Genomic DNA, 24,944 nt, shown 5'->3' with positions numbered 1-24,944 from the left:
AGAACTAAATGATAAAGAAATGTAAATCCTTATCTTACAAACCTTTGTGTGTTTACCCACAGAATTAGATTAGACTCCAACTGTTGATCAGCTAGTTTGGTTTGAAATTCATACGAAAGTATATTACTGCTATTACACACATATCATATGTGTTGCATGTCCAGCACCTAGCTGTGGTCTACACTAGCTTCAAATCAAACAGAATTTATATGAAATAGATTCAGGAAGTGCCGTGCCAAAAACGAAGATAATTTTCACGACGTTATTTTACTTCCGGGTTACTTATTTAAGGGGCATTTATCGGAAATGCCCCTTCTTCCACAAATTTACTAAAGCGATACTATGCAAAGGGTCATAGGTCACCGAAAGTGATTGGTCGTCTGCGAAATAAACAGTCGTTTGTTGTAAACAGATGTCTCCCAAACGGAGAGATCTGTCTCTAACAGAGAAAAGTCATCAATTCGCACGAACCAGGAAGAAAACCAGAACAAATACCTGAACAAACCTGAATAAATGATTTATGGCGTTATGCGACGTATTCGTGAAGAATGGGTGCAACGAATCACTGAGACGGACCGAAACGGAAACTATAAACTATTTAAAGAGAATTCAATACAGTTAAGATTGTGTGTGACCAAAATGGACCCTGATCGGAACCGAAACGAAAGTGTAAATATTGTGTTTTTTTTAGCTCACCTGCTTAAAGGGCAAGTGAGTTTGTTATGGTGCGGCATCCGTCCGTCCGTCCGTCCGTCCGTCCGTCCGTCTGTCCGGCGTCAACTTTTTGCTTAAAACAACTTCTCAATAACCAAAAGGCCTAGTAAGATGGTATTTGGCCAGTAGCATGCTTGGATCAAGGGCTACTAAGTTTGTTCAAATAAATGACCTTGACCCACTTTGAAGGTCACAGGGGTAAAATATGTTAAAATCTTCAAACAACTTCTTCTCAATAACCAAAAGGCCCAGGGGTCTGAAATTAGGCCTGTAGCATGCTGGGATGAAGGACTACCAAGTTTGTTCAAATGAATGACCTTGACCAACTTTCAAGGTCACAGGGGTCTAATGTCGTAAAATCTTCAAACGGCTTCTGCTCAATTATCAAAAGGCCCAGGGTACTGATATTGGGCCTGTAGCATGCTGGGATGAAGGACTACCATGTTAGTTCAAATGAATGACCTTGATCCACTTTCAACCTAATGTCCTTGTTCAACAATCAAGGTCAGAGGCGTCATATGTTTAAATCTTTTAATTGGTTCTTATGAAATCTTAAGATTACAAGGGTTAGATTAATAACAGGTAAGCGATGCAGGGCCATTGGGCCTCTTGTTTTGTAAATTTGAGCTGTGTTTCTTTATTTCTTATGTATATATTGTGTATATTATATTTGCCAAATTCATACAATATTGTCATGTATCTCTCTCTCTATCTCTTGCCAACTGTCTTGTCCGTCATTCTGTGTAGCAAATCCAAAATGATGTTATATATTTGTGGTCGTTTCTGATGACAAATGAGCAAACCTAACACCAACACATTTAAGTACTATCTGTGCCATTACTACAGTTCGGACATTTCAGATGTAACACAATTTCAACTTTTCAACTGCCCTAATATATGTCATGTCTAGCACCTGCTGCCCCCAATTGCATCATCGTAAGAGGCGACAAAATTTCAGACCTTATCGGTTCTCTTCTTTCTAAATAGCTTTCTTCTTCCTAATGTCTCCCTTGACAATGCCTCACTTTTGGCCATTTGTTGAGCGTTCGCCCCTGTGAGGAAGGCTTTGGGTTCTGTCCCCTTGCCGAGACATACGTCTTTAAAAATGGTAGTTTCTACCCCTGCTTAACGCTCAGCAAATTAGGAGTGGGACGACTGGTTCGACTGTTGTCAGTATAATGTGACCGGGTGGGGCGTCCTGCTGGGTGTATGTTTCAGTGAGGTAGCACTATAAAGTCGGCATCAGTTCCGCGCTATCAAAGGGAGACAGACACGAACATATCGCAGCCTCCCAAATTACAAACGCATACATTACACAAATGCATCTTGCACACAGAGGAGGCCGTCCTTATATGACCAAAGCTGTTGATAGGTCGTTAAACAATACTAAACCAAACCAACCCAAACCAAGTTACTTATGTTTCATGTTTTAGACTAGTACATTAGGGCAGATATGTCAAAGGATACGGGTTTTCCCCGGTTAACTTGATATCACAGCCGCTTTTCATATCCTTTTGTTGTCATGTGAATTTTATTCTGAATTTGTAGTTAAGTGCCGATTGGAATCTTTTCACGATATTGCTTATGTTTGAAAATGTACTTGAATGAGTTTGAAACCCATGAAAACAAATTACTAGTTACTTTGTTACCTAAAAACATCCACAAAAGAATTTCTTTTTCAAATGACAAAAACAAATACGTTTCCATGACCAGATATTAAAGGTGTTGCACAGTTGTACAAGTCTTGAAAAGGAGTAAACACGCAAGGACAAAACAATACCACAGCGTTTCGGGGGAGTCGTATCATGTCTCAATCGTCTCAGTGATATAATTTTATAGATTGACTGATAGCACTGTATCTGTTTTTGTGATCTGTTCAAATAGGTGATGTCCCCATAACCTTTCGCGAAATCCTCGCCTAATGATTGTTCAAAAACGTCTTTGCTAGAACAACTAATTTGATAGCCAAAATTTATAAATACACCTGAGTATCTACACTAACCGACAACAAATACATGCAGCATCAAGAAAAAAATCAATGCAGATTTTTTTACATATGGACATAAACATGGTGTAGAGTATATCTAAGTAACAAGTTTTTGAGAGGAAAATAATAAAAAGAATGACCGCTTCGACTTTCTGCCTCCATAGGTCTTTATCGGGTCGACTCGTGTTTATTGTCGACTGACATGAACATGACGTCGTCAATAATATTGCTGCAAACAAACAACGTTGCGTCATAAATAATTATTCATCATGACGTTTTCAATATACATTTATATCGACGTCATAAACAAGCACATTGAAAGGAAAACTGCCCATTTAATACATCGAATTGTAAGTAGCAACCTGATAATGGAACACACGGATTGTAAAATCAATATGTACTCAAGTTGGAGTTGATTGTTCCTATTAACAGTTGTTTTTGGGTGTTAATAGGTTAAACATTATACATTTGTATAGCATTATTCCATATGTTTGCTTACTTTAAAAAAAGGATAGGTTATTTAATAATTTGTTGTGTATGTACATTAACGCCAAGTTTTAATTCATACCCGGTTTGTTCGATATGAATTTCGGCAAGATATTTAAATATTTGTAAGTAAACTACATTTTGTATATCACAGTTAAATTCTTATTCAATATTGTTTTGAAAGCGCTTGCAAATATACCACAACTTTGTTAAATACATGTTTAATATTAGTGACACCATTTGCGGCGTCCCTAAATGTTACAAAAGTACCTAGCAGACGTTAACGCCTTCGGTTGTCTTTTATAGTTTACAGTCGTTATTTCCAAAACAAAACACTTCATGTTTTTACTTTCAGTGATTGGATTTTCCTTCGTAACAAACCAAATATGTGTCTTTGTATCCGAGGAGATGAACTTATGTTAACGCAAAAACCACACCGCAATCATTTTTTTCCAATTTTACAGTATATTCTGTTAAAGCGTCATATCCGGTTATACTTTTTTTTTATAAAAAATTGATTAAGGTGGGTCGATCCTTCTCAAATTTAGTGCCTCTGCGCAGGAGGCTGCGCATGTTGGCTAAAATTCAGAATGATTTGCGGTAACCCTACTACACCACTTTTCAATTTAGAAAGTATCATCAACAATCATTATCAATAACTAAGAACGTCAAAGAAAAATTAAAAGAATCCAGTGCAGCCATTATTTAAATTTAAATAACCGTATTTAATGTGATATTGAGCTCCCGTAAATAAGAACGAAAGTCGTTTACACCGGAAGTTTACCATCGCGCAGCTGATGACAGCTGCTGCTGATGAAGCCTGAAAGTGAAAGAGTATGTGCTTCCATTGTTATTACTCACTTATTTACATGTTGAATAGAACAAACTATACGCAGAGTTTTACATCATCACTTTAGCAGAACAGGTCTTCATGCAAGATGGAACAATTATGACCATTACCCAGCACACTGACGGCGACGCTTCACTAGGGTCTTGACGTTGAAAATTTCATTCGAAGCATTACAGCTATTCCGTCTTGACTGTTGACAGAGATTTTGTTCAGAAATAAGTAATAAATGTCAGTGTAAACAGCTTCAATTGATGCGAAAGAGCGTGTGAAAACTGCAACTGAAAATAAATGTCTCGAGTCATCGTTAGTGTCCCCAAGGACCCATACCGAACCGAAGCATTCAGACACGAGCAGACGAGTTTCTACGATGAGGTAAATATATAGTGTCATAGTCAAAACAGTGAACAGGCGTTTGTGTAATTGTCAGATTGTTTACTTTTTCAACATACTCTCAGCAAACCCCTGACTAATCTTTTGTTCACGTAGGACATCAGTTCGTGTCTCGCTGTAGGTTTGGAACTTTTAAGGGGGGGGGGGGGGGGGGGGTGGGGCTTGTTATAAAATGTCTGAAAACAAGCACGAGTTGTGATATGCAATAATGTGCCCCGTAAGGCAGTGATATGATACCAAACCAATTTACCAATGCTCTCACTGATCAGGTACTAACAAGAGCCTTGACCAGCTTTCTTGATTTAGGAAAAGCAGTGGCAAGAAATACATTACAGGCGATTTTCCTACATTTTTTTCCAAATACTTCAAAAGGACTGCTCCTTATAGGAAACATGAACATAAACACATTTTTCAAGGTTAATTCAGCTTTCAGTGCATTATATAAATCTTTTCCATTTTACATGTAATCTCTGTTTTAGGGAGTGAAATTTGGTAAAGAATATATATATTATCAGGTTGCTTTCAACTAAAAAAAACCCAAAGGATCCAATTTCATTGAAATATTTCAAAATAAGTAGACAAATCACTTTGTTTCATATTGTATTTGTATGTATTACGACTGGTTCGCCCGTTGTCAGTATAATGTGACCGGGTGGGGGGTCCTGCTGGGTCTCTTCGGCAGTATGTTTCAGTGAGGTAGCACTATCAAGTCGGCATCAGTTCCGCGCTATCACAAGGAGACAAACACGAACATATCGCAGCCTCCCAAAATACACACACATACACTACACGCATGCATCTTACACACAGGGGAGGCCGTCCTTAAATGACCTTAGCTGTTAATAGGACGTTAAACAAAATCAAACCAACAAACAAACAAAAGTATTGTTTTTTGTACGGTGCATCATACGAGATTAAATTAAATTCATATCTGAACAAATTAGAGTTTTTTTTAAAAAGATGGATAATTTGTTTTCTATCATTGCAGGAAGTAAGGACAGAAAGTAAAATGCAATGAGCCAATCCTGGATTTATGAAATCATAGAAAATACTCATCACTATATAACTGTATCTGGTGACCATGCAAATGTTAACCCTGTCTATACCAGCCACAAGAACTTTGTCAATAAGGACATAGGTCATCATTACAACAAGGGTGGGAAATGAATAGAAACAACTTTATTACAGTTCCGTACATAACTAGGTAATAACAAAATTACAACATATAATTTAATAAATGTCAGATGAAATGTGACAAACATGTCTGACAATGAAGTCCTTATGCTACAATACCTGATATACTGAAATATATATCATGTGAAAATGAATGTGTAATAGCTACTGCTATAGTTTCTTTCAATATATTTTTGTACTGAACCAAGCATTCAACAAGATTGATTTCTGGTGATATATTAATCAAAAGATTAATTAAAATTTTGAATAAAAATGTAATGTAACTTTGAAAAGGACACTGGTGAGCTTACTAACTTTCTCATAGATTTAGCAAAGCATATTATACATGTCATATTTTTCAATATGGATTATGGAATAAGCTGTTTTTAAAAGTCACTTTTGTCTAATTTTGATAAGTCTGTATGTGTATATTATCAATAAAGACCAGGTATAATTATGCAGTATTAGTATAATTATGCAGTCATTTTTAATTATGACTTATGCGATTATTAATAAGATATTGTAAAGCACTACATGTATAAAGTCATAATTTCTCCTGAAGAGCTGTAAAGCAGTGAAAGGCCTTGATAATCTGTCTTCTTGTAATTTTATATATACATGTAATCAAATATGGATTCTGCATACCATTTGTTTTTTATTCAAATCATTAAATTTATTTTTCCTTTTTACAGGTGAATGTTCCAGGTCATTGATACTTTTGCAGAAAGCCTTATGTAAGAAGACTCCAGGAAAGAAACAAAACTCTGGACAATTGAATGTGAAAAAACTTCAAATACATAGGTCCTGTAAATGTGTTATTAATTTGATACATCAAATTCATACTATAATATAAATACTTCAAAGACAAATATTTCTATCTTTATTTCTTATTCTGTATTATGTTTCAAAAGTGTGATTTGAATAAAATCAATGTAAGTTTTAAAATGTGTTTTATTACCTCACCTGGCACGAAGTGCCAAGTGAGCTTATGCCGTTGTGCGGCGTCTGTCGTCCGTCCGTCGCCCTGCGTCTGGCGTCAATATTTAACTTTAAACGACTTCTTCTTAATAACCGAAAGGCATAGGATGTCGATATTTGGCAAGAAGCAAACTTGGATGAAGGGCTACAAAGTTTGTTAAAATTAATGACCTTCAACTATTTTCAAGGTCACAGGGGTCAAATAAATTAAAAACTTTAAACATCTTCTTCTCAATAACCAAACTGCCCAGGGAGATATTTGGCCAGTAGCATGCTTGGATGAAGGGCTACCAAAGTTTGTTCAAATGAATGACCTTCAATTACATTCAAGGTCACGGGGCCAATTGTCTTAAAAAACCTTTAAATAACTTCTGAATAACCAAAATGCCCAGGGTAATGATATTTGGCCAGAGGCAAGCTGAGATGAAGGGCTACAAAGTTTGTTCAAATAAATGACCTTCACCCATATTCAAGGTCACAGGGGTCAAATATGTTAGAAACTTTAAACAACTTCTTCTGAATAACCAAAATGCCCAGGGAAATGATATTTGGCCAGTAGCTAGCTGAGATGAAGGGCTACAAAGTTTGTTCAAATGAATGACCTTCACCCATATACAAGGTCACAGGGGTCAAATAGGTTAAAAAAATTAAACAACTTTTTCTCAATAACCAAAATGCACAGGGTGATGATATTGAGCCAGTAACTAGCTAAGATGAAGGGCTACAAAGTTTATTCAAATGAATGACCTTCTCCCATATTGAAGGTCACAGGGGTCAAATATGTTAAAACTTTAAACAACTTCTTCTCAATAACCAAAATGCCCAGGGTAATGATATTTCGCCAGTAGCATGCTGAGATAGAGGGATACAAAGTTTGTTCAAATAAATGACCATCACCAATATTCAAGGTCACAGGGGTCAAATGTCTTAAAATCTTCAAACCACTTCTTAATAACCAAAATGCCAAGGGTACTGATATTGGACATGTAGCATGCAGGGATTAATGACCTTGACTCACTATCAAGGTCAATGGGGTCAGATGTCTTAAAATCTTCAAACGACTTCTTCTCAATAACCAAAAGGCCAAGGGTACTTATATTGGGCCTGTAGCATGCTGGTATGAAGGGCTACCAAGTTTGTTCAAATGAATGACCTTGACCCATTTTCAACCTAATGTCCTTGTTCGACATTCAAGGACACAGGCATCATGTTTAAATCTTTTAATAGGTTCTTGTGAATAAAACACTGATATTCTGCCTGTAGCTGTATTTTAGTCCACTTTTAAGATTACAAGTGTGAGATTAATACCAGGTGAGCGATGCAGGCCCATTGGGCCTCTTGTACATTCCGTTTTGGTTCTGTTCGTTTTAAACGGTCACACGCATTATTCACATGTGTTTACTCCGCGTAAAATAACTTCAAATATTTCTTTTTTAAGCCCCCGCCATAAAATGGGGGGGGGGGTGCATATAGTGTTGCACATGCGTGTTCCGTCCAGATTCAATGTAAACACTTAGCAAATCGATTCTTTGACAGATTTTGGTCAAACTTTATACAAAGTTACAACCCTCCATAAAATGGGGAAGCATATAGTGTTGCCCATGTCCGTCCCGTCCCGATTCAATGTAAACACTCACCAACTTCATTCTTTGACAGATTTTGATCAAACTTTATACAAAGGTACAACCCTCCATAAATTGGAGGGGATCAAACTTTACACAAAGGTCAAGTATGCGTATACCTCTGTCATCGTAGTGTTTCAGGGATCCAAGGTCAAGTCTAAGGTCACACTTGCTATATATAGAAAAGCATCAACTGATTCATTTTAAACACTTCGCAACTTCATTCTTTCACGTATTTTGGTCAAACTTTATACAAAGGTACAACCCTCCATAAAATGGGGGAGTATATAATGTTGCCAATGTCCGTCCCGTCCCGACTTATTGTAAACACTTACCAACTTCATTCTTTGACAGATTTTTGTCAAATTTTACACGAAGGTCAGGTATGAGTATACTTCGATCATCGTAGTGTTTCAGGGATCCAAGGTTAAGTCTAAGGTCACACTTGCTATATATAGAAAAGCATCAACTGATTCATTTTAAACACTTCGCAACTTCATTCTTTCACGTATTTTGGTCAATCTTTATACAAAGGTACAACCCTCCATAAAATGGAAGGGAGCATATAGTGTTGCCCATGTCAGTCCCGTCCCGTCCCGATTCAACATAAAACACTTAACAACTTCATTCTTTGACAGATTTTGGTCAAACTTTACACGAAGGTCAGGTATGAGTATACTTCGGTCATCGTAGTGTTTCAGGGATCCAAGGTCAAGTATAAGGTCACACTTGATATATATAGAAAACCATCAACTGATTCAATTTAAACACTTAGCAACTTCATTCTTTCACAGGGTTTGGTCAAACGTTATGAAAAGGTCAAGTATGGGTATACTTCAGACATTGTTGTATTTCAGGGTTCCAAGATCAAGGCCAAGATCACTGTTGCTATATATAGAAAATCATGAACTTATTCAATTTAAACACTTAGCAACTCCATTCTTTCACTTATTTCGGTCAAACGTTATACAAGGTCAAATATGGGTATACTTCTGACATTGTGGTGTTTCAGGGTTCCAAGATCAAGGCAAAGGTCAATGTTGCTTTATATAGAAAATCATCAACTGATCCAATTTAAACACTAAGCAACTCCATTCTTTCACGGATTTTGGTCAAACCTTATACAAAGGTCAAATATGGATATACCTCTGACGTCCTTGTGTTTCAGGGTTCCAAGGTCAAGGCCAAGGTCACTTTTGATATATATTGAAAACCATCAACTGATTAAATTTAAACACTTAGCAACTTCATTCTTTCATGGATTTTGCTCAAACTTTAGCAAAGGTCCAATATGGGTATACTTCGGACATTGTTGTGTTTCAGGGTTCCAAGATCAAGGCCAAGATCACTGTTGCTATATATAGAAAATCATCAAATGATTCAATCTGAATACTTAACAACTTCATTCAATATGTTATTGAGATGGTAATAACATACAAAAGGGAAAAAAACGAATATTAAAATCAACTTATCAACTTTAAGTGTAGTACCTTGTGTATGTGCATGTTTCAGTGTATCAATATCAAAGTGGTTGTAACTTTTTATAGAACATTGAAACTAATCTCACATGGCAGCGGGGGCATTTATGTCTTACAGACATTTTCTAATTTGTTACGCTTCGGTTACGTTTATGTCCGTTTCGGTCACAAACAGTGATGAAATGTATATTTAATACCTTTAAAAAACCATATGTTGCTTTATAAGTTTCGATTATAAGTTGCAATAACTTGTGCCAAATCCTTTTGCAATTATTTTGCAATAGAATATGTTTAAACTAAAATACGTTTCTTTTCGGTGTAGTTTTGGTTCTGTTTGTTTTAAACGGTCACACATAATATAAAACTGTTTCCTGTATCCAAATGTATGTAATTCGCTTGGAATAATCGTATACTTTTTGTTTCGGTCCCGTTTCGGTGATTCGTTGCACCGATGAAGAAGGATCGATTGAAAACAGAGAGAGAAGTGGCCGACCCTTCAAGCTCACTGAACGGTATTCTTGTCAGCTTTGTGGTATCGCTAAATCAAACAGAAGGAGATATCTAGGTGAAATTACTAATATTTTTAATGAGTTTAACGTAATTGTAGGCAAATTCGTCACATTAGTAAGGGTTTCAGTTAATAATTTGTCCAAATACACATTATCAAAATGCCAATAAGCACCAGTACAGCAAGAGAATTGACTGAAATGCCTATAAATAAACATTGTTGTAAACACGCCTGAATGACGTCACGCTGCAACATTTGTGACGTCATCAGACCTTTCGTGGTTTTGCTCAAAGGTGCAGGCACTTTCACCAGATTCACATAGTTTACTTGTTTACAAGTACTGTACTCAGTAAGTGTTTAAATTTAACATTTTCTATATTTATGTTTCACAAGTCGTACTGATACTAACAGCTCCAAATGTGTGTGTGTAACAATGCTTAACATTGAAAATAAAGGGATATTGTTAGTTGTGATAGTTAATTTTCGGTTACTTGAAGAAACTGATTAATGCTGTTTGAGTAAGAAGGCCGAGAATAAAGGCTCAGTCCTTAACAAATTTAAACTTCCAAATCGGTGCCAAATGTATTTTTCATCGGATGCGAATGAGAGAGTCGTGCTAGGGCTTTCAACGGTCTATCTGACAAAATCATGTTTTGGGCTTGAAAACTAATTCAACAGAGACTGCCCCAGGTGTTGTAAATAAAACTTACTTTTTCATGTAAAAAACAGTCTTTGGTAACCCTTTACGTCTCTTGACGTAATCATCAGCGATTGTACAGCAATACACGTACTTGTAGTTTCAGGCCGACAACAAAGTCTTTTCAAATATAAATCGAGCAAATTTCTAGATGGTATTTTAATTTAAGTGTTGTAAGATGGCTTAATGTTAGACGCAAACGATATTTTTCAAATATACTGGTTGATTGTTTTCTAAATTGATCTACATATAGCATGAAAATGAAAAAAGGAATTATCAAATCTTCATTTCGTTATTTCCATAAGCGTTGGTTCGTCAGTATACATGGTATATACCAAAGTACACGTGTAGAAAAATCATTTACTTTCATTGACGGCTCAGTCGACGATGAAACTGCAATTAGCATTAAGATATGAGTATTTTCAATTTGTATGTGATGCATTTATACTAAATCACAACCAACAGGTCTCAGATTATTGAGTTTAGTTGACGAGATGTCCGTCGCACAGACCGATGGTTAACATTCGTTGCGTTACAAGATATTTTCTAACTGTTTTTAATAAAATAAAATAACTTTTTCCTTCTTATACCACTTCTTGTCAGAATGTTTAAAGGCTTTAACTGTGTTGAAGACTATGCTGACGTTATTTACGTCAAATCTTACCTATTATGACGTCAAATGGCATTTTCGTCACAGGGTTGCGAATTTAGGTGCAAGGCGAATTTGCCTGCACTAACGTTAGACCCGAAGCCATATCTAAACGTTCTGTGCAAAGAAAAGTGTACGAGGCAAATTTTAACAAGTGCGTTTGTGAAAAAGGAAATAAGAATTCGCAAAGCTAATCTTAAAAACGTCGCGCTTGGTGTAAACTAAATAGATATCAAACTGTTAATGATTACTGGAAGAACGCGATATTTAGTGATGAATCGGGCATGGACAACCGTGTATTGATATGGCGACAGCCTGGTGAAGAATGGACCCCGGGTGTCTGAACTCAGGATGTGGGCAATGACTGTCTTTGATGATCTGGGGAAAATAGACTCAATGACCTGGAATGGCCAGCCCAGAGTCCAGACCTTAATATAATTGAAACTGTTTGGAGAAAAATTAAGATTGAACTTCAGAAACAAGCCCACTACATCACCTCTCATGCATTTTTGGAGGATGCAATTCGCACAATATGGACAGGAATATCCCTTGAATTCATCCAAAAACTGTACAAATCAATCCCGAAGCGCATGAAGCAGTCATCAAAGCCAAAGGATGTATCACAAAGTATTATGGAAGTTTAAGTCTTGATAATTCCTGTAGCAAATGACTTAATTTCTGAGGTGTCAAGCTGAAAAAAATGGCAGCCATCTTGGATTTATCTTCACTTTTGGCACAGCACTGTATGAATATGAACTCGCTATTATTGAATATTATATAATTTCACTGAGCACTGACTTACTTTCCTGTGTGGGGCCCTTTGGTATCTGGTGTCCATGTTTGGGTGTGTGTCATACAGAACTACATGTGAATCAATTAATCAAAAAGCTATGGTTGCCTTAGTGACCAGGTATGAGTCCAGGGCATATATAGTTCGGACCTGTCATTTTATATACAGGAAAATGATTTTTGTGCTTTCAGGTTAAAAATGTGTCACTTATATGGCTTGATGTGCTATATTTAATTCATATGGTACTTCATGACAAAATATGTATATGTTTAAATAACAGAATGCTTATTGTAGTTTTGTTTTTCTGGCAAGTTCTGAATATAATTTTAATGTGTTGGCGGTAAATTTAAACAAGGTGCCAAATGAAATGAGGGGCATGATATTGAGGTTTCTGTATATATGTAAATGGAAAATAAAAAAGTACATATATATGTGATCATGATCATTGGATGTCGATATAAACATAGATGGTAACAGAACCTGCAGGTATAGATATAGGTTAAAACATTCCCGCTTTACATGACTATATACATAATTAATTTAAAGAGAACTGTGCATGCAGTAACGATGACAAGAGTAGGCTGTACACATTCATCACAAGTTCATGATCATGCATACATATATGTACCAGTATATATGTAGATCCATACCATCGACAGTTTAAAGTTTACATTGTGCTAGGGTTTTAAAGAGTGTACATGTAGCTTTGTGACACTTATATATACTGAAATCTATGTACAAACAGCTTCAAGACACTATAAAAAATAGTATATCTTCTGATTTAATAAAAAAAAAAATCAATACAATAACTTGCAGTGATAACCTGTCGGGACTAACTTGAAGGTAACAATACCAACTGACTGAGTGAGTGATTTAACTCATTCAGCCTATATATTAAAACTGCACTTGCGCATGCCCAGTCTTTGATTTTGTAAGGTTCTTATGTGACTTTAGGGGTGAATGGTTAAAATAAGAAATTTGTCGTACTGTGATACAGTAACTATAATGATCAAGACTTTCCTCTGTAAATAATGGCAAATAATTTGTGTTGTTCCTTCCATAAGCGTAATTCATGTACTGTTAGGTACACACTAAGTTTAACACATCACATCTCCATCACACACAGAGGCATACACACATAGGTAGATATTAGCCAGGTGGCATAGGACAAGTATTTAGCGCCTGATAAGGCAGCTCCTGTGAATCCATCAAAATTGTATTGATAAATTGTATGCTAATTGCCTATCTATGTACTGTAAAGCGCTTTAGAGTGTGGCTTATGTTAGCTAGATAGGGCGCTATATCAAATGTTGTATATAGTATAATTTATTCATGTCAGGGGCTGTAAACTGTTACAATGTTTATGTCAGGGGCTGTAGACTGTTACAATGTTTATGTTAGGGGCTGCAGACTGACAATATTTATGTTAGGGGCTGCAGACTATTACAATGTTTATGTTTTGGGCTGCAGACTGTTACAATGTTTATGTTAGGGGCTGCAGACTGTTAGAATGTTTATGTTAGGGGCTGCAGACTGTTAGAATGTTTATGTTAGGGGCTGCAGACTGTTACAATGTTTATATCAGGGGCTGCAGACTGTTAGAATGTTTATGTTAGGGGCTGCAGACTGTTAGAATGTTTATGTTAGGGGCTGCAGACTGTGACAATATTTATGTTAGGGTCTGCAGACTGTTACAATGAATATGTCAGGGGCTGCAGACTGTTACACTGTTTATGTTAGGGACTGCAGACTGTTACAATGTTTATGTTATGGGTTGTAGACTGTGACAATGTTTATGTTAGGGGCTGCAGACTGTCATAAATGTTTATGTTAGGGACTGCAAATTATAGATATCAACTTATTGAAAAACACGAATGAAAAATATAACAATTAAACTTGCACTGTATTCAGAGAGGTAATCATAAATATAACACTTTAATAATGTGTTATATTTATGATTACCGGTCTGATGATTATTGTTGAATTTGTGGCAATCCTAGTCCGACTTTTTGTTTGTAAATATCCGTTTAATGGTTCAAACATTATGTTTTTAAATTTTCACAAAGTTATCTTAAAAGATAAAGTTCAGCCTATCTTAGAATAAAAAGAAATGTCATATCAAAACATTATTTTCTACACAAACAATGTACATGTACATATTTAAGCTTGAAAAAGGACCATGTTGGTCTTAAAGTGTTGTGACACGTTTACTAGTACATCTTGTACATTGTGTAGAAAGTAAAAGTTTGACATCACAGATTTCCAAACTGATGCATCTTATTGAAGAAAAAATCAGTGTCAAATTTTACACCCCATCCCTAAGCTTACACTGCAGTGCCCATAGTAATTATACTACATTGTGTTATTGGATTTCATATTTTCTTTTTTTCTTTCTTTTAAAAGTTTGCGTCTCTGATAGCCCGAGCGGACCTTACGTACCTGTACAATTCCAATGGCCAGTTCACCGTGTTTGCCCCGAACAACACCGCATTTGAGAGCATATCGTACGATGAACGAAGTGAAATCGACAGCTGGCCTGACAGGTCACCACAACTTCAAAACTTCGTCAAGTTTCACACGTGTAAGTTGAAAACTTTCTCAAACCTGATACCTGTAGTAGTTGTATTATGCATCAATTATATAATTTTTTAAATTGTTAAACTGCATGTTCAAACCTTCCAGGTTGACATAAACAAGCTTTGTAAATTATCCAGAAATAAGCACTGTGGTTTCATACAGGTCTCATACTATTTTCATTTCAGTCCATTATTATTACCAGAAATATTTGAAATCATAAACCTGCAATGTTTTTAACAATAGAGACAGATGTATAAAATAAATCTTTTTTTTTTATTGTAAGGTAATATTAATTTCTTGACTAGGTAGACCACTGTCTAATTACAGTGATAATAGTCCAGATAATCCAGTCATCAAAATAGTAAACAAAGGTGGGTAGCCCATTGTCTTGTAACAGCGATTAATTTCAAGGGGAGATAATCCAGTCATTAGAATAGTAAACAAGGGGAGGTAATCTACTTTGTCTCATTACAGTGATAAACAACAGGCTGACCACAGGAGATATGCAGGACAATCAGGCGTACCAGAGTATGGCGTCCAATGGGGAAAGAATCTTCATCAACCGTCGCCAGCGGACCAGCTCATTCGCGGTAACTAGGACATTGTTTTCTTTGCCTCCAACTGCCTAGCTACCTTAAAGACTCTCTTAGCACTGAAAATTAAATAAAAATTTTAGTTTAATGTTCCTCAAATTACCTAAAGGAACATTGAAAGATATATTATTTTATTATTTATACTGTTATGGCAATCCTTTCAAAATTGTTTGTTTACAGTTTCCAGACCGACTTGCTAAAATTTAGTGCACCTAATCACACTTTGTTTTCGGTTAAAATATTTGCTTTGCTGGAAAATCATAAAAACTTAGAATTGTTACAAGAGATTTTAAAGTTAATTATAAAGGAAAATACCAATTTAACTCCAGCCAAAAAAATGTGAGTCAGGGAAACTACAAACAAATTAACCATTTTTTAAGGATGACCCAAATCTATGTTATTTCCTCTGTAATAAGATAATTATAGGTTGAAGGACTTTTCAGGGGCTTTTAACATGTTGAAATTATTCCTTGTCATTTCGCTGGGTAATAATATCATAACAAATAGCACAATGAAAAAGTCCCAGTATCATCCAGTGTTGGAGGTTTTTGTGTAAAAGAGAATTTTAATGTTTGTACATCTTAAACATAGCTTTTTGCTTTAATAAATGGTCAAGTAACTCCAAGTCAGAAAAAACACACAATACAGATGTAAGTAGAAATTCTTCTGTTTTGGAGTTACAGCATTGAACGGTATAGGTCATCCTATTGGTCTTTTCAGAGTTCGTATTTTGGCCCCACTGTGTACTTCGTAAATGGAGCAGAAATCTCCAATGACCAGAAGGACCTGATCGCTACCAATGGTGTGGTCCAAGGGCTTTCACGCTTCATCGGCATCTCTAGTATAAAGATGGCATATGGCTACATATCAGATCCTGATGATCCGAAAGTGCAAACAAGGTAAGCGAGAACAGACTTACCTCCCTTTATTAGCTCACCAGGTCCGAAGGACCTGGTAGAGCTTATGCCATACCGTTGCGTCCGTCGTCCGTACGTCTGTCCGTCCGTCCGTACGTCAACAATTTATTTAAACGACTTCTTCTTCTTAACCACTGATTGGAATTTAACTTATTTGACTGGAAGCTCCCTAGGTTATGGGGATTCAAAATTGTACAAATGGTTGGGCTGAGGGGCGTGGCCAAAAGGGAGCAATTTTGCTATATTGCTTTCAGCGACTTCTTCTCTGGAACCAAGAAGTGGATATGAGCCATATTTGATCAAAAGCATTCATAGGAGGCAGGAATTCAAAATTGTACAAAATGTGTAGCTGACCCCCAGGGGTCTGAGGACGGGGCCAAAAGGGTTATTTGGCTATATTGCTTTAAGCGACTTCTTCTCTGGAACTATGAGATGGATATTGATCATATTTGGTCGGAAGCAGGAATTCAAAATTGTACAAATGGTGGGGCTGACCCCCCGGGCTAAGGGGTGGGGCCAAAAAAATGGTATATGCACATTTGCTTCCAGGATGGCCCTAGGGTCTGGCCCACCCTTGGAGACATAGTCCCTGGGCCATAACTTTAAAACTGTTGAGATCCCCACCCCAAAACTATATATACAAATGCTGGGCATAAATAGACGAATTCAGTAATGATATCAGAATAGACCCTGGGGTCTGACCGAACCCCTAGGGACTTAGTTTCTTAGTCAAAGCTTGGAAACAGTTGAGAGGCCCACCCTATAACCGTATATATAATTGCTGAGTATAAAGAGATGATTGCACATATGCTTCCAGGATGGCCTTGGGAGACTGCCCCACCCTCGGAGACTTCACCCTGGGTCATAACTTCGAAATGGTTAAGATCCCCACCCCAAAACTATATATACAATTTTTGGGCATAAAGAGACGAATGCAGTTACGATATTAGAATTGATCCTGGGGTCTGGCCACAACCCTAGGGGCCTAGTTTCTGAGTCAAAGTTTGGAAACAGTTGAGATCCCCACCCCATAACCATACATGAAATTGCTGTACATGAAAAATATAATACAGATATGCTACATGGATTAGCCTTGTGGTCTGGCATATTCCCTTGATCTCATTTGGAGAATATTTTGCCATGAATGCTTAGGTATCTAGGTGAGCGATGCAGGCCCTCTGGGCTTCTTGTTTATTCTACAGAGCAACATGAATTACAATCTCCCTTATGTATATGTTTAAGGAAAGAGCAAATTGATAGGAGTCAAACCTGTGTAAGTGGTCACCTAGGGGAGCCAGTGATGTTGGCTGCTTAACTCATTCACCCTTGAGGTTTCATAATGAACTATTCCAACCTTCGAAATGGAGGAGTTTAAATGTGTCTCCAGGGGTCAATGTGTTAATTATGTAACAAATACATTTTTTTCATAACATTTATTAGCCAGTTTACACTTTGGTCCGGAATCTGTACCAGATTTTTTGACTGGGATCATCCCTACACATGTAACAAAATGGTGGATTATCCAAGCGTAAATCTTCATATGGGGCGTAAATGCTGCAAGAAATAAACAGGTATCGGGTAATCGTGAACCACTGTTGATATGAAGGTGAAAACCCAGATATAATGGGGTCCAAAGTCTTATATACACTCATCCTTTAGTCCACTCATATCCGTTACAACATGGCGAGTGACAGATCCAGCTCAGCATGCACATCGAAAAAAGTCAATTAAGTGAAACTTTATAGTCATGACCATTCAGGACAAAGTCTAATTCCAGTTGTAATATTGGCATTAACAATTTGTAATATCTCTTTTCTCAATGTTATTATATGTATTGAATCGTGACTCCAGTATTGTGATACATATTGAATCGTGACCCCAGTATTGTGATACATCTTATATCGTGACCCCAGTAATGTGATACATCTTGTATCGTGATACATATCGTATTGTGACCGTAGCATTGTGATACATCTTGTATCTTAATACATATCGCATTGTGACCCCAGTATAGTGATACATATTGCATCTTGATACATATCGCATTATGTCCCCAGTATTGTGATACATATTGAATCGTGACCCCAGTATTGTGATACATCTTATATCATGACCCCAGTAATGTGATACAAATTGTATCGTGATACATATCGTATCGTGACCGTAGCATTGTGATACATCTTGTATATTAATACATATCGCATTGTGACCCCAGTATTGCGATACATCTTGTATCGTGATACATATCGCATTGTGACCCCAGTATTGTGATACATATTGAATCGTGACTCCAGTATTGTGATACATCTTATATCATGACCCCAGTAATGTGATACAAATTGTATCGTGATACATATCGTATTGTGACCGTAGTATTGTGATACATCTTGTATCGTGATACATATCGTATTGTGACCCCAGTTTAGTGATACATATTGCAGTATGTTTCAGTGAGGTAGCACTATAAAGTCGGCATCAGTTCCGCGCTATTACAAGAAGACAAACACGAACATATCGCATCCTCCCAAAATACACACACATACACTTCATGCATGCATCTTGCACACAGGGGAGGCCGTCCTTAAATGACCTCAGCTGTTAATAGGACGTTAAACAAAATCAAACAAACAAACAAACAAACATATTGCATCTTGATACATATCGCATTCTGACCCCAGTATTGTGATACATATTGTATCGTGATACATATCGCATTGTGACCCCAGTATTGCGATACATATTGTATCGTGATACATATCGCATTGTGACCCCAGTATTGCGATACATATTGTATCGTGATACATATCGCATTGTGACCCCAGTATTGTGATACATCTTGTATCGTGATACATATCGCATTGTGACCCCAGTATTGTGATAAATCTTGTATCGTGATACATATCGTATTGTGACCCCAGTATTGTGATACATCTTGCATCTTGATACATATCGCATTGTGACACCAGTATTGTGATACATCTTGTATCGTGATACATATCGCATTGTGACACCAGTATTGTGATACATCTTGTATCGTGATACATATAGCATTGTGACCCCAGTATTGTGATACATATCGCATTGTGATACATATCGTATTGTGACCCCAGTATCGTGATACATATCGCATTGTGACCCCAGTATTGTGATACATATCGCATTGTGATACATATCGTATTGTGACCCCAGTATCGTGATACATATCGTATTGTGACCCCAGCATTGTGATACATCTTGTAACGTGATACATATCGTATTGTGACCCCAGTATCGTGATACATATCGCATTGTGACCCCAGTATTTTGATACATCTTGTGTCGTAATACTTATCGCATTTTGACCCCAGTATTGTGATACATCTTGTATCGTGATACATATCGCATTTTGACCCCAGTATTGTGATACATATTGTATCTTGATACATATCGCATTGTGATCCCAGTATTGTGATACATATCGTATTGTGACCCTAGTATTGTGATACATATCGCATTGTGACCCCAGTATTGTGATACATATCGCATTGTGACCCCAGTGTTGTGATACATATCGTATTGTGACCCCAGTATTGTGATACATATTGAATCGTGACCCAGTAATGTGATACATCTTGTATCGTGACCACAGTATTGTGATACATCTTGTATCTTGATACATATCGCATTGTGACCCCAGTATTGTGATACATATCGTATTGTGACCCCAGTATTGTGATACATCTTGTGTCGTGATACTTATCGTATTGTGACCACAGTATTGTGATACATCTTGTATCTTGATACATATCGCATTGTGACCCCAGTATGTGATACATATCGTATTGTGACTCCGGTATTGTGAAACATCTTGTATCTTGATACATATCGTATTGTGACCCAAGTATTGTGATAATCTTGTATCGTGATACATATTGAATCGTGACCCCAGTATTGTGATACATCTTGCATCGTGACCACAGTATCGTGATATATATTGTATGTTCATGTATCGTTGCAGCAAAATTTTACCCAAACTTTGTTATTGAAGTCTCAATTTCATATATATTTTTATGTTGCAGCATGTTTTACAATCTAATCTCGCAATATCTACAGGACGGTTACTACAGCACACTGGCTGAGCTCTCTAACCGCGACGAAATGGTCACACTTTTTGTACCTAGCAATGAAGCCATGGCCAAAATACCATCATCCAAACTTAGTTATCTCCAGCAGAACCCTCGGATATTAAACAATGTAAGGTTTCCCCTCATCTCTATTAACTTATTCACCCCTGAAGACACATATGAACTATTCCAATTCAAAGGTTGGAAAAGTTCATTATCAAAATCAGGGGTCAATGAGTTAAAGCTCTCCTGACTCAATTTAAATAAGCTAATGTCATATGTGCTTGATATCACCTTGTGACGCACCTCTGATAAAGTCTGACAGTATGAGACACTCATTTATTGAAATTAAGTCTTAAAAACCTCACAGTTTCTTATATTTTCAATAAGATTTGTTAATTTGAATTATGTAATCTGTATAAGTTTCACTTTATGCACAAATAATGTATGTATTAAACTTGCCACATCGTTTCAAGATTGACTGGTCGTTTTGTCAAGCTATGACTGAGTCACTCATTCAGTCATAGCTTAACAAAGGGACCGGGTCACTCACTCAGTAGTAGCTTGAGAAGGGGACCAGTTGATATACGTACGTTGTTTGTGTAGAAAGTAAAACGTTGATATCTTACATTCTATTGAATGATGATCGGACATATCCACTGAGCGATATACAGAAATGTATATTATGTTTTTTCGACTTTGTGCAGTTACCGTATTTATCCTGCAATAGAACCAAATGACCAACACATAATCTCTGACTCAAAGCAGGGGTGGGCTTATTACCGGACGATCACAGTAATAATCATATAAGCAAACACTCAAAACCAGAACAATGTTTCTTATTTGCATATGAATTTTGAATTGCACTGCCTGATTCCGATTAATGAGTTAACACAGCAGTAAGTCCGTACTTTTGTGTTACTAGGTCCTTAAGGCTCATATCATCCCGGAACAAGTGTTGTATACGCAGTATGTCAATCATAACGAGGGATTCAGCGGCCGGCTCGGTCGATTGATAAGATTCCGAAGACCTTATGGGGACCAAGGTAATATTGATCCTTCCAACAGAAAAATTGTGTTCACATTTACACTTTGATCCTACATATAGAAAGTTGTGCTCACATCCACGCTTTCATCGTATCCAGAGTAAAGGATAATTTCTACGAAAAAAAAAACCAAGCTGAAAATGTAGTGATCTTCCCAACACATATGTGGAGATACCAGACCTGTTATTTGATTGTAGATTGTATTTGACTTTGTTGTAGTGTACGTAAACAGTGAAGGAGTTGATGCGTCCATTGTGCAAGGAAACGTTACGGTATACAACGGTGTCATCCATGTCGTCGACCACCTCCTCGGTTATGTATATAACTCTGTTCGTGGAATCATCACTCGGGAGTCACCGTAAGCATGCTACCTATGACTTCTATATGACCTTTGACACAAGTGTGGCCATTGTCTATTCTTTATTGTTGCAGGAAGATCTCTGGTCTGAATTAATGCCCTTTGTCCTTTGACCTATATGTAAGGTCTTTGACATTTGACTTATATTAAGGGCCTCTTGTCATTGACCTTTGATTATACATTTGTACTTAACCTCTGAACTTTATTATTACAATTCTTCATACTTGACCCCTGAACTCTATTACATTTCTTTAAACTTGACCCCTGAACTCTGATACAATGTTTTATATTTGACCTCTGAACTTTATTACAATGCTTTATACTTGACCTCTGAACTCTGTTACGATGATTTATACCAGACCTACTGATAATTCTATATGTGAATACCGTGTCCTACTCATAGCATTTTGATAGGACTTTTATATTTGACCTCTGAACTCTGTTAAAATGTGTTAAACCTGAACTTTGAACTCTGTTACAGCGACTTTAACCAGTACCTTAACAAGGCCCAGCCGGATACCAGTAACGCCCTTGTACAGGCTTCTGGAGTCAACGTGTTTGTCCCCATTGACAATGCCTTCATCAAAATACAGGGGGTACCAGGGGTCAACCTGGTCTCAGACCTTTCTCAGGTGGACAAGGTAAGGTCAAGGTTATAGCTAGACGATCAAAGTTTAATCTACGTGTGGGGTTAAGGTTATTGCTATATCATGTGAAAGTTACACTTACATGTAAGGTCGCATATGTGTAGGGGCCTGTTTGTTTATGTGGAACAAACGATTTGTCTGTTTCTAAATGTAACATTCCGGGTATTAATACCAGCGGACCTGCAACTGTTTATTCAGGCCTTGTAAGTCTTTGAGTGAGTGTGAGTGGAAGATCACAGCTGTTTATGTTTTGAAGATCAAAGCTGGTTTGAAACTTCTTAATATGCATCATGTTTGAGAAATTCTTTGTACTAACTGGGTTTAAGACTTTCCCTTTCCCCTCTTCCTTCTGTCATCACAATCACTTGAAGTTAGTGTTACATGATATCACTGTAATAACGAAATACCTGACTTTAGTCATATATAAAACACAACTGCATTATCTGTATGTGTATCTTTTATAAACAGGATCTTACATGAGTTTCCATTTCATATGAGATAATGAAACTCGTCAAAAAAATTCATTTTAGCTCAGATCCTTTTTATCCCATAATCAAGACTTGTGGCATTTATTTGTGTAAAACGATAGTTTGCATGCAACCATGAATTGTTAAAAGCCGCCATTTTGACTTCCGTGCGTAAGTCTGACAATTTTGTTCATGTACTTGTCCCAGGCGTGACGTCACAATTGAAACAATTGAAACTTACAACCAATCACAGGGCTGATAGGTCATATTACATGGGTTAATATGCATAAAAATATGACATGGGTTTATTCAATGGATAACACAGTATAGTATGTAATCAATGCTTATATCTTACTATATATTACATAATTTCCATTTCTATCAATTACCAGATATTATTTGAATAAAATGTATTGTATTATGGAGAGAACTTATAGGTTTAAAGTCTGATGTTCAATCCAATTGATTATCAATAAAATTTGTTGACATTTCAAATTGAAATAAGTTTGTATTCAATAAGATATTATAAAGTACTAAAAGTCTGTTATCCCTTGTAGATGATTCGCCTCCACATCCTTAAATCGTACCAATATATTGAGATCTCCGCTATCGTTGGAGGTTACGAGAGCCGACAGTACCGACAGACAATGTACGATGGCTGGAATGTCACTGTGTACAACGATAGGAACGGTATGTTGGATAAACTTGAGAATATAACAAGAAAATCAGAAACAGTTAATGGATAGAGGCAAACGTATGTGCTATGACCCAACATGCTTTTAATAGATGAAAGGTCATAGGTTTGTTGTTGTTATAACAGGAGCTAGGTCCATTGATATGTTAAATGTGACTTAATATTTATAATAGAGAGCTGGGTCCATTGATAGGTTAAATGTGACTTAATATTTATAACAGAGAGCTGTGACCATTGATATGTTAAATGTGACTTAATATCTATAACAGAGGGCTGGGTCCAAGGAGGATTTGTTAAAGCACGTGTTGTTCGCCCCGATTTGAAAGCGATCAACGGGAGAGTCCACCTTATTGACGCCATCTTGGGTATTCCTTATTTGGACTTACCCATGTTAATATGCGATGATCTTTGGCTGCTGTAAGTATATTACGATCACCGATACGTGATGATATTTGGTCGTTGTAAATACTGCATGTACACTGGGAAAATTTTGCCCAGTAAAATTTTCGCCCTCCGACATTAAAAAAAAATCGATAAAGATTAAGTTTGCCCCATTCATTTAGTTTCTATATTGTGGTCAGCCAAACATGATGTTATTTGGTCTTCGTAAATACTGTTTATAGTGATATTTTTGCCCTTCAACATTAAAATCCATTTTCGCCCAATGTTAAGTTCACCCTTTCATTCAGTTTCCATGGATATTTTGTTTACTACTGTTTGCTGTAAGGATTAAGTCGCCCTCATTACGAGCGTGATAAAGGCGAAAATTTAACTGAAGCGAAAATTTCCCACTATACAGTATATAAATACTGTGATTTGTGATATATGATGATGTTTGGTTGATAGGGGTATATACATATTATGATCAGTACTTGCAATCATGAATTTGAAAATAAATTGAGAATTTGGGTTTTGTTTCAAAAAGATTATTTTCTTTATGTCCAACAATATATGTTAAATTCAGAAAATCAAATTATTCCATTCGCGAGATTCTTTTGACGTACATCAAAAGGATCAAACTAGTCTTCTCGTAAAAACATCTTGGGATTGGAGAGTGCTAGAAGTAGGTCAGTATGACCTCGCTGTGACCTAGGCTTCCTGATATAAGTGTACTGTTTGTTAAATATAGAAACAGGACAACATACGATTACATCTGCTCTGTAGGACTGAAGCTTATATAATATTCATATTTTACTGGAGAACATACGATTACATCTGCT

General features: G+C 36.7%; 1 protein-coding gene across 1 annotated transcript in view; it reads left to right on the top strand.

The window, feature by feature from the left end:
• The window catches only part of LOC110465205 (fasciclin-1-like), a 29,928-nt gene that overhangs the window by 318 nt on the left and 4,666 nt on the right, over nt 1-24,944 (top strand). The window contains exons 2-10 of the mRNA XM_021520875.1: nt 14,726-14,903; nt 15,374-15,489; nt 16,213-16,391; nt 20,468-20,642; nt 21,438-21,558; nt 21,778-21,916; nt 22,398-22,557; nt 23,588-23,720; nt 23,994-24,141. Coding sequence (XP_021376550.1) covers nt 14,726-14,903; nt 15,374-15,489; nt 16,213-16,391; nt 20,468-20,642; nt 21,438-21,558; nt 21,778-21,916; nt 22,398-22,557; nt 23,588-23,720; nt 23,994-24,141 — 1,349 coding nt within the window. The remainder of the gene's footprint in view (nt 1-14,725; nt 14,904-15,373; nt 15,490-16,212; nt 16,392-20,467; nt 20,643-21,437; nt 21,559-21,777; nt 21,917-22,397; nt 22,558-23,587; nt 23,721-23,993; nt 24,142-24,944) is intronic.

The sequence above is a fragment of the Mizuhopecten yessoensis genome, unplaced genomic scaffold, assembly GCF_002113885.1.
Source record: "Mizuhopecten yessoensis strain PY_sf001 unplaced genomic scaffold, ASM211388v2 scaffold11061, whole genome shotgun sequence".
NCBI lineage: Eukaryota > Metazoa > Mollusca > Bivalvia > Pectinida > Pectinidae > Mizuhopecten > Mizuhopecten yessoensis.
The sequence above is the reverse complement of the archived record's forward strand: the minus strand, read 5'-3'. Positions and strand labels throughout refer to the sequence as shown.